General features: G+C 42.2%; 1 protein-coding gene across 1 annotated transcript in view; it reads left to right on the forward strand.

Annotated features, from left to right (window-relative positions):
• The window catches only part of ECT2L (epithelial cell transforming 2 like), a gene marked incomplete at both ends in the record, with an annotated part of 92,632 nt that overhangs the window by 28,106 nt on the left and 48,208 nt on the right, over positions 1-16,318 (forward strand). Inside the window, 2 exons of the mRNA XM_082252405.1 lie at positions 1,142-1,275; positions 2,071-2,198. Of these exons, the coding sequence (XP_082108531.1) occupies positions 1,142-1,275; positions 2,071-2,198 (262 nt within the window). The remainder of the gene's footprint in view (positions 1-1,141; positions 1,276-2,070; positions 2,199-16,318) is intronic.

Raw genomic sequence — 16,318 nt, forward strand, 5'->3', positions numbered from 1 at the left:
TCCACTTCTCCTCTTCTCAAAGTACCCCATAGCAAGCCACTTCCTATGGGGGCACTCATGTGGGTGTGCTCCTGAGCCAAGCTGTGTCTGTCTATAGAAACACACAGCATGGCTTGGTCCCACTCTCTTCTCAAAGAATTTGCCTGACAGCAGCATGAGCCAATGACTCCTGCTGCTCTCAGTAAAGGCCGGGAGGGAAGGGAGCAGAGCGGGGCTACTGGTGGGCACAGCGCTAGATTGAGAGTGGTGTCAGGTAAGTGTTTAGGAGTTGGGCCACAAACAGTGGAATGTTTTTTCCTTAATGCAGAGAATGCATTAAGTTACAAAAATTAAAAAAAACTTCCGCCTTCAGAACCACTTCAAGGCAACATGCCACCAACACATTGTTTTTTGGTTTAGCTTCGCTAGGTCATTTTTGTGTGTTTCCTAGTGTAGAATCAGCAGGGAGCTGGTACCTCCATTATGAAGAGAGCCATATTTCCAATATCATAGGGACAGCAGATTGTTAAAGTAGAAATAAAGACATTTTTTTCTTTATTTTGACTAGAGTAAGGGAGGGTTTTACCCTCTGACAGTTTTTCGGCCTCTGGCCACTGGGGAGTTTTCCCTTCACTTCTTGTCTCATATTCAAAACAGGAAGTCAAATAAAATCCCTCCAAAGAGAAGAAACGCCAGGAACTAGTGTCCCCATAGGAGATTTCCCTTCTACTGCTGTTCTGGTGACAACACAGAATTCAGACTTTTCTTTCACTTTCGGTGATAACAGTAAATGGGACAACCGGTGGGGTTAAATCTCCTTAACAGGGGAACAGACAGCAATAAGAAAACAAACAGGTGCTCTAATACCTATCCATTCTATTCAAATCTAAAAACAGTTTTTCCTATCTTTAACTAAGTTAAACCTAGATGTATTTAAAACAATAAAATAATGAGCCAATGTTAATCACTGAAGACAGAAACAAAGGAAACCAGCTATTATTTCTCACGACCCAAACTGCAGAAGGCATGCTTCTATACATCGATTACCAGCATGCTAATTCTTTAGCTAAAGTTGTACTTATCTGTTAACCTTTTCCTCCTTAAATAATAATTACTTGTCCCAGAAGTATTTAAATATGGAGGTCTGTTTTCTGTTTTTTAGAGGAGCTCTTGAAAAGCCGGCCACCTTGGATGAGTGGAGCTTGGAGATCATCTGTGAGCTCTAAATTAAGCTTAACACAGTCTATGAGTCTAACTGACCAGGCTTCAATGCAAGCAGCACTGTGGTTAATTAAGGTGAGAGTTGAAGGAAAAAAAGATTTTTGCGATTTTTTTTTTTTTTTTTTATGTATCAGTTTACATATATTAAGGGATGTTAGAGTTTTATCTGGCATGCTTTTACATTATATATTGTGAATTGGTAAAAATGTTTTATACATTAGTCTAAATGTATTAATATATGCTTATTTGGAAATCTGTAAAGTTTCCAAAACAAAATTTAATATGCAAAGAAGATATTTTTGTACTAAGGAAAACTTAAAGATAAAGAGGGTTGGATGGTTTAGAACCCATGTCAGGTTTTTACTCCTATCCAGCACTCTATTAGAGAATATTCCTTTCCTGTTGACATATTACCAGATTGGAAGTATGAGGAACTCTACAAAAGCATCAAAGACCGAAATAAAAATGATTTTCTTGGGAAGAGTAAGAAAAGCATTCCCCTGTCAACTTTTTATTTCTTTCTAGGTCAATGTTGCAGATTTACGCTCATTTCCTGTCTGGTTGTCAGCAGGACAGGAAATGAGGATATAACTTTGTAATTGAGCTTCAGAGAACAACAGACAGTGGTTGTAATACTTCTTCACTCTAAAACATTTTGGCAAAATGGTTTCGGCTTGACATACACTTTAAGAGTCATAACCAGAATTGTAGCTATGCCACTATTTATCTGGTTCTTGATGGTTCTCAACCCAAGCACTCTCAGTTATATTTAATGTAAAATAGATAACATAATGCACATGATAATCATCTATCCTTTTTTTTTTTTTCCCGAAATCCTTTATGAAGCTAATTTGATTGTATTTGTTCCAGGATAAAGATGCAGGTTCAGAAAAGCCTTTGACAAGTTGGCTCTTAAAAGAAGAAAACCACACACCCAGCTTCACCTTGGCTTTGGAAAAGAAGCTGATAGAACAATCAATAGACTCATTACCAAAAAGGTAAACACATTATTTTGGATCAGATCATTTACCCACACACATGCCTGTGATCAGGGCCTCTGATAAGGCAGTATAGCCATCCCTCCTGTACTGGGCCTGGGCCCCATCAGTTCAAAAGGGGGGCCCCAGACACTTGCAGCTGTATTGCCTTGTGACTCTTATCTTGTCTCTCTTGGAAAAAGCCGCCAGGAGAATCTGTTCTAGTATCTGCCCTGTCCACCTGCTTTCTGGACCCTCGTGTGCCCTCCCTCACCCGCAGTGCTGCCGGCTGTCCTCCTCTCCTCTCCTGCAGCATTTTTAAGAAACAAATACAGATAAAAGTCATTTTTTAAATCTTGATGCAGTAAGTTATCTAATTCAAAGATCCAGTATACCCCTTTTCATTTCAAAAGCGATAATGTGGTCACCACTCCTTCTGAGCTTAGGAACTTGGTCTATAACCATAACACAGCGTCAGTGCCCCCATTTCCAGCTTCCAAAAAGTGTCTTGGCACAAGGGAGCTCCGTCTATCTGGATCTGATGGTGTACCAGTGCGGTCACACTCTGTCCCTAATTTTTAGGGAGTCTCACCTATTTGGCAAAAGATAGCAGGGACACTGCAATGAGGAAACCATGTAGGTACATGTCAGATAATGTTTAACGACATAGTACATCATACCATCATAATTGGAGATGGAAACTCTTAGTGACTATAAGCACACTCTCAACATCATAAACATGGAAATGATCCCTTTCTTGTGGATCCCAAAGATTTCTGAATGACCTTAACTTGGGTTGATCCTACCACGAATCATATGGTTCTGTTTAAATTCTAGTTTAGTCATGCTCTGGAATTCTTCACTATTAGGGTTTACTGTATGAAGAATATGCAAAAAAAAAAAAAAAAAACTCATACAGAAAAGCTATGATACAAACACACAGACGGAAGCCTCCTTTTTTTTTTATTATGCCAATATGTGACTCCTCATTTGAAACAGATCTAGATTGAACCTCTTCCAAGAGTGGCAAAAGATAACTCCTGGCAATAAATTTCCTTTCCATTTTTTGCCTTCTGATATCAAGGCAGTTCGAGGCATTAGCAATCCTGTCTAATCTGATAAAATTATATTTAGTAATAGACCCAAAGGTTGAGGGGGTGAAAAATCAAAAGCCAGTAATTATTTACGGTTTGATGGCTTTACACATAAATCCCTCACCAACCTAGAAACAACATGTATGTCAAAAGTGTCCACAAAAGAGATACAATCCTTGCCATAAACGCTTTTGAAGCGCTGTTAGAATTTGCAGATGAGGGTCATTATCGTGGTCATCAAATGCCAGAAGGGGTCTAATGTCTCCATGGCTTTGTCTGACAAACAGGGGTATCACCCAGTGCTTTCTCCAAGCAAACAGAGGCATCACTTGTACCTGTGTTCTGTCAGCAGTTAGCCTTTTCAACAGCAGCAGACTCTCGAAGCATAGAGAGTGATAGGGAGCCCAGAGAATCTTTCAAATGGCATTTTTAAAGACCTGTAGACAGCTGAGGCTAAAACCTAGGTCTAGCTAACAGGTAAGAGGTGAACCTAGGAATGGAGGCTTTATCAAACCCAAAACTCTGAGCTCTACAAAAACACCAGACCCAGAACAGAACTGAAGGCTCTAAGAAAACAAAAAGTCTGTTTTCTCCACATCAGCTTAACCACTTTACCACCGGAGGATTTTCCTGCTAAAAGACCAGGGGTTATTTTGCGATTTTTTACTGCGTGACTTTAACGGACAATCGCGCGGTCGTGCGACGCTGTACCTAAACGAATTTCACGTCCTTTTTTTCCCACAAACAGAGCTTTCTTTTGGTGGTATTTGATCACCTGTGCGATTTTTTGATCACGCGCTATAAACAAAAAAAGAGCGTAATTTTTGCAAAAACAACAATATTTTTCACTTTTTTTTATATGAAATTCCCCCAAAAAAAAATGTAAAAATCAAAATTTTTTAAAATTTTCGGCCAATTTGTTTTACGCTACCTATGTTTGGTAAAAAAAATCGCAAAAAGCGTATTTTGATTGGTTTGCGCAAAAGTTATCGCGTTTACTAACAAAGGGAAAGATTTTTGTCATTTTTGGTGTTTTTTTTTTTAACGAGTAATGGCGGCGATCTGCGATTTTTTTTGCGGTACTGCGACATTGCGGCGGACAGATCGGACCCTTGACTGACATTTTTGACACTTTTGGGGGTACCAGTGACATTACTGCAGTAATCAGTGCTATACATATGCACTGTTACTGCAAAAATGACACTGGCAGGGAAGGGGTTAACAGTATTGGACAGGGAGGGGTTAAGTGTGTCCTAGGGGCGTGATTCTAACTGTGTAGGGACAGGTCTACTAGTGTAAAAACAAAGATCAACAGTTCTACATAGTAGAACTGTTTGATCTTCACTTTTACACAGGGAGAACTGACAGGTGGCTTGTTTACACAAGCCGCTCTGTCTTTCTCCCGCTGTAGCGGCGATCGTAGTGTGACCGGCGGACATCGGGTCCGCCAGTCACACTCCCGCACTCCTCCGTGAACGAGCTGAGGCGGGCGCGCGCCTCGGCGGGCGCGCGCCCGCCCGCTATTGGCTCTGGAAGGAGTGACAGGCGAGCGACGTAGACCTACGTCACTCTGCCTGGCCGGGGCCGACTGCCGCAGTAAATATACTGTGCGCAGTCAGCAAGCGGTTAAACGCCTTATATTGTGTGTGAGAGAAACCAAGATGATACATCATAGAAAATGCTACCAGCCAGTGCCTCAAAAAAAAAAAAAAAGTATGTGTGTATATGTACCTTGGTTTGCAAGCATAATTTGTTCCAGGAAGCATGCTTGTAATCCAAAGCACTCGTATATCAAAGCGAATTTCCCCATAAGAAATAATCGAAACTCAGATGATTCGTTCCACAGCCATTTATTTATATAAAAATGATTACGGCAATACAAAATATAGTATAAAGTGTACTGTAAGAGCCGGTTCACACTGGGGCGACTTGTCAGGCGACCTGGTCGCCTGACAAGTCGCCGTGGGTCGCCTGCCATAGATTAGCACAGGACCCGTTCTAATAGGAGCGACACAAGTCGCTCCGACTTAGAAAAAGGGTCCTGTACTACTTTGGGGCGACCTGGAGCGACCTGCATTGACTTCAATGATATGAAGTCCGTGCATGTCTCTCCGAGGTCGCGGTGCGCTCTGTGCACCGCGACTTCACAGGTCGCCCCGGCAAGTCGGGTCGCCTGTATGTGAACCGGCTCTTAAAATAAAACAAATTAACCTGCACCTCAGTGTACTGTACTGTAAAAATAAAACAAATAACCTGCACTTTGCAGCACCCCTTCATGTATCATTGTGACCAGGCTCCCAACCCACAGTTCCTTTTGTGTAAAAAAAAAAAAAAAAAAAAAATTACAGTACACTCACAATGTTAAGGAATCTGCTGCGATTCCAAAGCCACTGCTGTACAGTATACAGTATTCCAAAGCCACTGCTGTTCATAACTCGGAGACACTCAGAGACATGTTGACGTCACTTCCGGGTGCTCCGAACGCGCGTTACATCCGCCCACCCAGCTGGGAGTGTCTTTAAATGTCTCTGAGTTCTGCAAGAAGCGCCGGGAGCCACGAGTGCTACTGGACCTCTGGCCACATACAGAACTGTATACTGTACACCAGTGGCTTTGGAATTGCACCAGACTCCTTAAGATTGTGAGTGTATTTTTTTTTTTTAACAATAAAACTACTGCTTGTATATTGCTCGTATATCAAGAGATCATTGCTCATCTTTCAAATCGCCCCTAAGCCGCATTACTCGTAAACCAAAGTTTTAGTCTCCATTCACACTGGTACGACTTGTCAGGCGACTTGGTCAGCCTGACAAGTCAGGCACCGTCGCATCCCATAGTGTAGTACAGGACCGGTTCTAATAGGAGCGACACAAGTCGCTCCGACTTAGAAAAAGGTTCCTGTACTACTTCGGGCGACTTGCATAGACATTCATTTTATGAAGTGCGTGCAAGTCGTGCCGAAGTGGCGGTGTACGTGACTTCACAGGTCGCCCCCTAAGTAGGATCGCCATAGTGTGAACCAAGTCTTACTGTGTGTGTGTGTGTGTGTGTGTGTATGTATGTATGTATGTGTGTGTGTATATATATATACACTGTATATACACACACACACTATTTTCAAAAGTATTGGGATGCCTGCCTCTGTACGCACATGAACTTTAATGGAATCCCAGTCTAATGCTGTCTATACACTATACGGAAAATTGTTTGAGCTTATTTTCGAATAACGAACACTCGGTCGTGAGAGCAAACAATTTGGCCATCATGTACTGATGGAATTTTGATCGATAAATCATTCAAAGGACATAAATTAATCGGTTTTTCATTCCTTTTGTCACACATGCCTAGTGCAAACAGTTCAGATGAGAAACACTATAACCTTTCAATTTATCATTCAGCAGAAAGTTTTCAAACTTGTCCTTCAATTTAATTTGGCTCAAAAACATCACAACCGATTACCGATTTGTGCCCATTAACTGGCCAAACAAATGAACGAACTGTCCAAATGACAGATTTTCGAACGATTTTTCACTAGTGTATGGACACCATTAGTTTGTAGGGTTCAATATTGAGTTGGCCATCCCCTTTGCAGCTATAACAGCTTCAACTCATCTGGGAAGACTGTCCTCAAGGTTTAGGAGTGTGTCTATGGTAATGTTTGACCATTCTCCCAGAAGCGCATTTGTGAGGTCAGGCGCTGATGAGAAAGCCTCACTCGCAGTCTCCGCTTTAATTCATCCCAAAAGTGTTCTATCGTGTTGAGGTCAGGACTCTGCGCAGGCCAGTCAAGTTCCTCCATCCCCAAACTGGTTCATCCATGTTTTTATGGACCTTGCTTTGTGCACTGGTCCAAATCATTTGGTGGAGGGGGAATTATGGTGTGGGTTGTTTTTTCCAGGGTTGGGCTTGGCCCCTTAGCTTCATTGAAGAAAACTCCCTAAGGCGTCTGCATACCAAGACATTTTGGACAATTTCATGCTCCTAACTTTGTGGGAACTTTGTGTTTGGAGTGGAGAAATTTGACAGGCCTGCATAGAGTCCTGACCTCAACCCCATAGAACACCTTTGGGATGAATTAGAGCAAAGACTGCGAGCTAGGCCTTCTCATCCACATCTGTGCCTGACCTCACAAACGCCCTTCTGGAAGAATGGCCAAACATTCCCATGGATACACTCCTAAACCTTGTGGACAACCTTCCCAGAAGAGTTGAAGCTGTTATAGCTGCAAGAGTGGGCCAACTCAATATTGCCCTACGTCCGTAAGACTGGGATGCTATTAAAGAATTATTCGGGGTTTGTCCTACTATCTTTTGCAATCTGTCTTTCATTTTGAATTTTTGCGTCCTCAATTTCCTTCTTATATAAAGTTTATGTGCGTGTAAAGACAGGTGCCCCAATACCTTTCACAATATAGTGTTTGTGTGTGTGTATACAGTATATATATATAAATATATAAATATATATATATAAATATATATATATATATATATATATATATACACTGCTCAAAAAAAATTAAAGGAACACTTTGTAAACACATCAGATCTCAACGGGGAAAAATATTATGTTGGAAAATATTATGTTGGATATCTATACTGATATGGACTGGGTAATGTGTTAGGAACTAAAGGATGTCACATCATTTAATGGAAATGAAAATTATCAACCTACAGAGGGCTGAATTCAAAGACACCCCAAAATCAAAGTGAAAAAATGATGCAGCAGGTTAGTCCATTTTGCTGAAATTTCATTGCAGCAACTCAAAATAGTACTCAGTAGTTTGTATGGCCCCCACGTGTTTGTATCCATGCCTGACAACGTCGGGGCATGCTCCTAATGAGACGACGGATGGTGTCCTGGGGTATTTCCTTCCCGAATTTGGACCAGGGTATCACTGAGCTCCTGAAGGGACTGAGTTCAACCTGGTGGGATCAGATGCACCAAAACATAATCTCCCAGAGGTGTTCTATTGGATTTAGGTCAGGCGAGCGTGGGGGCCATTCAGTGGCATCAATTCCTTCATCCTCCAGGAACTGACTGTATACTCTCGCCACATGAGGCCGGGCATTGTTGTGCACCAGGAGGAATCCAGGACCCACTGTACCAGCGTAGGGTCTGACAATGGGTCCAAAGATTTCATCCCAATACCTAATGACAGTCAGGGTGCCATTGTCTAGCCTGTAGAGGTCTGTGCATCTCTCCATGGATATGCCTTCCCAGACCATCACTGACCCACCACCAAACCAGTCATGCTGAACAATGTTACAGGCAGCATAACATTCTCCATGGCTTCTCCAGACCCTTTCACGTGCTCGGGGTGAACCTGCTCTCATCTGTGAAAAGCACAGGGCCCCAGTGGCAGACCTGCTAATTCTGGTGTTCAATGGCAAATGGCAATTGAGCTCCACGGTGCTGGGCAGTGAGCACAAGGCCCACTAGAGGATATCAGGCCCTCAGGCCACACTCATGAAGTCTGTTTCTGATTGTTTGTAACATCACGATATTGAGACAGCTTTTCTTAATGGTGATATTGAAGAAGAAATTTACATGTCACAGCCAGAAGGATATTTGAAAAAGGGACAAGAGCATCTTGTCTGCAAGTTAAATAAATCTCTTTATGGCCTTAAACAATCAGCTCGAGCATGGAACCTGAAGATTAATCAAGTTCTACTAAATGAAGGATTTACAAGAAGCAAAGCTGATCCGTGCCTATATGCTAAACAAGTAGACACTGAGTGGATGTATCTGCTAATTTATGTAGATGACCTGATCATTGCTCACAAAAACGACAATGAAATTGCAAAGTTAACAGGAGTACTCAACAAGCACTTTGAAACTAAAGACCTAGGTGAAGTGACATATTATCTTGGAATTGACATCCAGCGTGAGAAAGATGGAAGTTTCCTGTTGAATCAGAGTGCAAAAATTGAATCTATTCTTCAGCAATTCAACATGACAGAGGCGAAAGGAGCAAGCACACCTATGGATACAGTCTATCCAAAGTTAGAAGGAGAAGATGATCTTCTCACATCCAATGAACAATACAGACAAGCAGTGGGGGCACTTCTCTACATTGCAACCACTACACGTCCAGACATTGCAGCCAGTATGTCTCTTCTTTGCAGGCGAGTTGATAAACCACGTCAAAGAGACTGGAATGCGATCAAAAGAGTTATGAGATATCTGAAACAGACAAAAGACTTAAATTTGAAACTATCAGCAAGTGGTGGTTTAAACCTCGTGGGATATGTGGACTCCGATTGGGCAGGTGATCACAGCACACGCAAATCCACAAGTGGTTACTTATTAAAATTGGGAGACAGTCCTATATCATGGTCCAGCAAGAAACAGATGTCAGTGGCATTGCCCTCTACAGAAGCTGAATACATATCTGCAGCTTATGCCAGTCAAGAAGTTGTGTGGTTACAGCAATTACTCAAGGATCTTGGAGAAGCAACATCAGAACCTACCGTCTTATTTGAGGACAATCAGTCTTGCATTAAGCTTGCAACAAGTGAGAAAATTAATGGAAGAACCAAGCACATCGATGTCAGACATCATTACATTCATGACTTAGTTGATCAGAAAGTGATTGTACTTGTGTATTGTGAGTCGGAAAAAATGATTGCTGATGCTTTGACAAAGCCACTAGCTAGAACCAGATTTGTGGATCTTAGATCAGAAATGGGATTGACATAGATAGTAGTTGTTGAGTGGGGGTGTTAGCATACAAGGTTTGTATTTAATCAGCAACAACCACTGTATGTCATTGCTGTGTGCCTATTACATTGTATGACCACTAGATGGCAGTGTTACATTTCTGAGTTCATGTTTTGTCTATGCCTCAAAAAGGTAATAAAGTGTAACGCTCCTGCGTTTTTGTTAAAGGCTGGATTTGCAGCTGCAAAATCTCCACTCAGTAGTCATGTAGAGATGTGTTGAATACCAGATCCAACTCTCCAGGACTCATCACCGTGGGCCTGTCAGCTTCAACATACAGATATATACACACTCAATGAGATGTTCCTGGAGTGATAGGATGTATATGATAGTATGAAGGTGATGTGCTGAAGGGACAGGTGTGAACAGTGACAAGGATGGTAAGCACTTGATAGGTTTGTATAGGAGAGTTCAAGATGGTATTAGGAATGCAGATAGGTTAGTATCGAGTATGGTAACAGGTGGTGAGGACAGCAGATGACAAATACAGGATAGACTAACCCAGTGCAAGGATAGATAGTAGTAGACAGGAGAGCTAGCAATCTATGCAGCAGTGCAGATGATAGATGGTAGTAGGCTCAAGAGCTAGCAATCTATGTAACAGTGCAGATGATAGGATAGTATGGATAGGTAGTAACAGTCCTTAATGTGCATAGGTAGATAGTGCAAGTAAGGTTATGGAGGGTTCCCCTGCGGGGTACTTATCACTTGTAATGTTAGTAGTTAGAGAGGTCCAATAGAGAAGGAATGATCCGGTAGCGAGATACAGGGATCCGTAGCGAGGTTCCGGTCTGCTCCAGGTAAAGGGAATAGCTGGAGGTTCCGATCATAAGTCAGGCTTGAAAGCATGTGGATACACAAGGCAGGTTGAACGAACAATGTGAGTGAGACCGCCGGCGGTTGAAATAGCCGCTCTGCGGCGCTCAGCAGTGACATCATCGTTCTTAAAGGTATATGCGTACCGCCTGAAGAGAAAGGTGGGACGCATTACAGAGAAAGTGGTGATTAAGGGTACCGGAGGTACCAGAATCTTACATAAAGAAGAGTTCCTGCTCCGAACAAAAAGCAGCGTTCAGTGAAACAACAGACTGTCTGCCTATACTTTGTTTAGCCCCAAAAGGTTATATCTAACACTTACAGCTAGTGAAAACCCAAAATCTCAGAAAATTGGAATATTGTGAAAAAGTTCAATATTGTAGACTCATGGTGTCACACTCTAATTATCCAATTAACTCAAAACACCTGTAAAGGTTTCCTGAGCCTTCAAATTGTCCCTGTCCGGTTCAGTAGATTACACAATCATGGGGAAGACTGATGACTTGACAGTTGTCCAGAAGACAGTCATTGACACCCTCCAGAAGGAGGGTAAGTCACAAAAGATCATTGCTAATGAAGCTGGCTGTTCACAGAGTGCTCTATCTAAGCATATTAATGGAAAGTTGAGTGGAAGGAAAACGTGTGGTAGAAAAAGGTGCACAAGCAACAGGGATAACGACAGCATTGAGAGGATTGTGAAGCAAAGACCATTCAAGCATTTGGGGGAGATTCACAAGAAGTGGACTACTGCTGGTGTCAGTGCTTCAAGAGCCACTACATACATACATATTCAGGACATGGACTACAACTGTCGCATTCCTTGTGTCAAGCCACTCCTGAACCCGAGACGACGTCAGAATTGTCTTACCTGGGCTAAGGAGGAAAAAGAATGAACTGTTGCTCAAAGTTGAAAGTCCTCTTTTTGGATAAAAGTACATTTTGCATTTAATTTAGAAATCTAGATCCCAGAGTCTGGAGAAAGAGTGGAGAGGCACAGAATCCAAGTTACATGAGGTCCAGTGTGAAGTTTCCACAGTCCCTGGTGATTTCGGGAGCCATGTCATCTGCTGGTATTGGTCCACTGTGTTTTATAAAGTCAGCGCAGCCCCCTACCAGGAAATTTTAGAACACTTCATGCTTCCCTCGGCTGACCAGCTTTATGGAGATGAGGATTTCATTTTCCAGCAGGACTTGGCACCTGCCCACACTGCCAAAAATACCAATACCTGGTTTAATGATCGTGGTATAACTGTGCTTGATTGGTCAGCAAACTCACCTGACCTAAACCCCATAGAGAATCTGTAGGGTATTGTCAAGAGGCAGATGAGACACCAGACCCAACAATGCAGACAAGCTGAAGGCCGCTATCAAAGCAACCTGGGCTTCCATAACACCTCAGCAGTGCCATGGGCTGATCGCCTCCATGCCATGCCGCATTGATGCAGTAATTCATGCAAAAGAAGCCCTGATCAAGTACTGAGTGCATACTATATTGTACATGGACATACTTTTCAGTAAGCCAACATTTCTGTATTAAAAATCCTTTTTTTATTGGTCTTATGTAATATTCTAATTTTCTGAGATTTAATTTTGGGTCTTCGCTATCTGTAAGCCATAATCCTCCAAATTAAAAGAAAGAAATGCTTGAAATATATCACTGTGTGTAACAAATCTATATATGACTTTCCCTTTTTGAATTGAGTTACTGAATTTACTTTTTGATATCCTAACTTTTTTAGATGCATCTGTGTATATATATATATATATATATATATATATATATATAAATCTTTGTTGTATAAAAAAATATGTCATAAAAAGGATTCCTAGATATATACAAAAGATAAGGCTTGCCAAAAAGCTGTCTTGGCAACAATACTTATAAGAGCATACAACACTATGGGGGCATATTTGTTAAGCAGAGAATCGGACTTTCAACAAACTGCAGCTAAATTCTCCAGGTCCATGAGTTTTGAATAACAGTGAATGATTCTCCCCCAGAAAATGTTTGGTGAAAGTCAGTTATAGCTTTGTAAATAGACCCTTTTAAGTTTGGTAAAGAGAGTCTGCCATCTTGTACCTCACCTCAGATGAAGGCATACAGCACAATGCGGCCTTCCAGTCCATTTTATATGGCCCTCGCACCTCTCCTGCAGCTGCAGGAGAGCTCCAGCCCTCCTCTGATTCTCCTCCAGACCCCGTACTTTCTGCTTTCCAGCAATGCCTCCAGCTTCTTCCCAGCAGCAGCACAAGTTAAGGGGGGTTCACTGTGATGTACTGGAGGGTGGGGGACTCAACTTCTGATGGTGAAGAGGCTCTTGACATCTTATGTAAGGGTAGGGGATGCTGTGGACATCTAGTTTTACAGATACAACCGGCCCTTTTTAGGGCAATTATTATGCTGATGTGGCCCGCGATTAAATTGAGTTTGACACCCCTGGCATACAGTATAGTGGGATGAGTCATTGCTCTGATGCATTTGTGTATATATATTTTTACTTTCAGCTCTTGAGCTCTGTAGATAACAGGCTTCTTAAAGCAATAGAATCCCCTGTGAAAAAACCCCTGCAGGACAATGGCATAATGTGCTAGTATGCATCGCATACTAGCACATTATGAATTACTTACCTTAAAACTAAGCCCCAACGTGGTTGCCTGGATACTGCTGAGGGAGCTGACCTGTTCCCTTGGGTTCTCTTCTGGGTTTGGCGGCCCTAGCATTGTGAGTGGCCAGAGCCGCGATCACTTTCCGGCAACTAACTGGAAAAGAGCTCTGACAGTCCGGCAAGATACGTTGGACCTTCAGAGCGCATACGCCGCTGGTGTCAGCGGCTGCATGCAGGGTGAATATCTCCTAAACCGTGCAGGTTTAGGAGATGTTAATTTTACCTACAGGTAAGCCTTATTATAGGCTTACCTGTAGGTAAAAGTTAAAAAGCGGAGTATACTACTGCTTTAAGACAAATGAGAAAAACTGGAAGATATCGAAAATAAGCCTAAAGCTCCAGCTTGCTGGCTGAAATGAGGAAAGCAACATATTACTATGCAATATTTCACATTTACCTGACCAGAAAGATGAAAACAAGTTTTTAAAATGATTTTATTGTGACCAATATAAAGAAAGCCCCCTATGCATATTTATGCTTATACAACATGCACCTTTTCCCTTAAGTTCCAGTAATGGGTGTGTAGTGTACATGTTAAAGAGCCTGTAAAGCTGCTTATTTAGGCTGTAAAGAGCTTAGTAACAGTCTGGCTGATCTGTGGTTAAAATAATCCTATGAAAACAGAAATGGAAAATTTAACAAACCCTGAAAGGGCAAAACTACTATAAATAGTGTTATTTGTTTGAAGTGGTTTCTAAAACTTCCATGAGCATCACAATTATAGTATAATTCTTTGATGTAGACCTGCCTCTCTGCTAGAGCAACTGTAGTCTGTAGTAGAGGTTAACACAATCAGCTAGACCTGAATAACCTGAGTATGTCATTACTCAGAAACCTACCATTTATTTCACTCATTTTATTTCAATAACTATGAAAAATTATTTAACCTTTGCTGTTTCATTTCAAGAATTTTTGCACAAAACCAGAAAAATAAAACTTTAGCAGAGTAAAGAATGAAATTAATGTGTTTCTATGGACACAATTTAAAACCATTTTTATCGTTTTCACATTCTGTTATACTTATTTCTAGCCTAATTCCATTAATCTGAATGATCTTGAAGTTTGTAAACCTGCTAAAGATTTCCACACATTTACTTCCTTGAATTTTGTGACACGTATTCACTATATGCATAGGCACAGCTTTGTCACACATTTCACAGAGTCTTCTAAACTGCAAAAGTGTTGAGAGGGCCCAAGAAGCAGAGCCACCTGACTACATCTGACAGCATTGGCTTCAATATAGTGCTGGGTACAGAAAAGCAGAGTGTGTCCCAGCACCTGTTATCCAATTGCCACTGTCAGGACTCAATTCACCTGCTGGTGGCACTGTGGTTCTCTGGGCTGAAAGCTGTAGTTCCAGGGACCACCAGCGGGTGTCTCCCAGCAGCCAGCAGGTTCCTGCAATCAGTTCCACCTGGCCCCAGCTGCTGAGAGGGTACTTAAGTCCCACCTCTGCTATTTTAACTTGCATCAGCGTTTGATTGCCTTGCTTGATACCCAATCCATCCTGCTTCTGAGCCATCCTTGCATTCTGTTCCCTTACTGCTGATAGCCTTATTCCTGTACCCAGTCCCGATTTCCCCTAATCCTTGCATTACCCCTTTTATCCTTGCTTCCCATATTGTACATAGTTAGTTTGCTAGCTTTCTGTTACTTAGGCATTTTTGGTTGTGGGTCATCTGTTGTTTATTTTCACTATTTGCTGGTGTGTGTGTGTGTCTTTTTGCTTGCTGTTCGCAAATGTATTTCTTTATACATTGTTTGGTACCAGTTTCCTTGTGTAGCCACCTACACTATATTGTCAAACATATTGGGCCTTTACACACACATGAACTTTATTAGCATCCCAGTCTTAAGCCCCGTACACACGCAACGATTGTCGGCTGAACGATCGGCCGTCTTTTGTCCGGTGCTGTCCTGTCGGTTGAAAAGTGCTAAAGACTGCGCACAAATTTTGTCGGCCAACAACAGCCGACTGCAGAAGTGATGTCATGTGATGGTTAACTTTCCGTGTGTTTTTTCTTCTCTGAGCATGCCCAGTCTTGCTCATCTGCTGTTTGTCGGCCGAATTCTGTACTGACTGAGGAACAATCGGCCGTTCTGGTGTTGGCCAACAAAAATTTTAAAGCCTGCACACCAGATTCTGTTCAGCCGAAAAGTCGCAGTCGGTTGTCGGAAGCATCATACTAACAAGCCGACAATCGGCCGATTGGACGTTGGCCGAATATTTACGGCCGACAATCGCTATGTGTGTACGCGCTTTTAGTCCATAGAGTTCAATATTGAGTTGACCCACCCTTTGCAGCTATAACAGCTTTAACCCTTCTGGGAAGGCTGTCCACAAGGTTTAGGAGTGTGTCTATGGGAATGTTTGACCATTCTTATAGAAGCGCATTTGTGAGGTCTGGCACTGATGTTGGATGAGAAGACCTGGCCTTGCAGTCTCTGCTCTAATTCATCCCAAAGGTGTTCTATCAGGTTGAGGTCAGGACTCTGTGTAGGCCAGCCAAGTTCCCCCACCCCAAACTGGCTCAGCCATGTCTTTATGGCCCTTGCTTTGTGCAATAGTACGCTGTCATGTTGGAATAGGAAGGGCAATCCCCAAACTGTTCCCACAAAGCTGGGAGCATAAAATGTCTTTATATGATGATGCCTTAAAAGTTCCCTTCACTGGGACTAAGGGGCCAAGCCCAACCCTTGAAAACAACCCCACAACATAATCCACCCTCCAACCAATGATTTGGACCAGTGCACAAAGCAAGGTTCATAAAGACATGGATGAGCAAGTTTGGGGTGGAGGAACTTGACTGGCCTGCACCGAGTCCTGACCCCTAGAACACCTTTG

The sequence above is a fragment of the Pelophylax lessonae genome (assembly GCF_965119305.1).
Source record: "Pelophylax lessonae genome assembly, chromosome: 3".
NCBI lineage: Eukaryota > Metazoa > Chordata > Amphibia > Anura > Ranidae > Pelophylax > Pelophylax lessonae.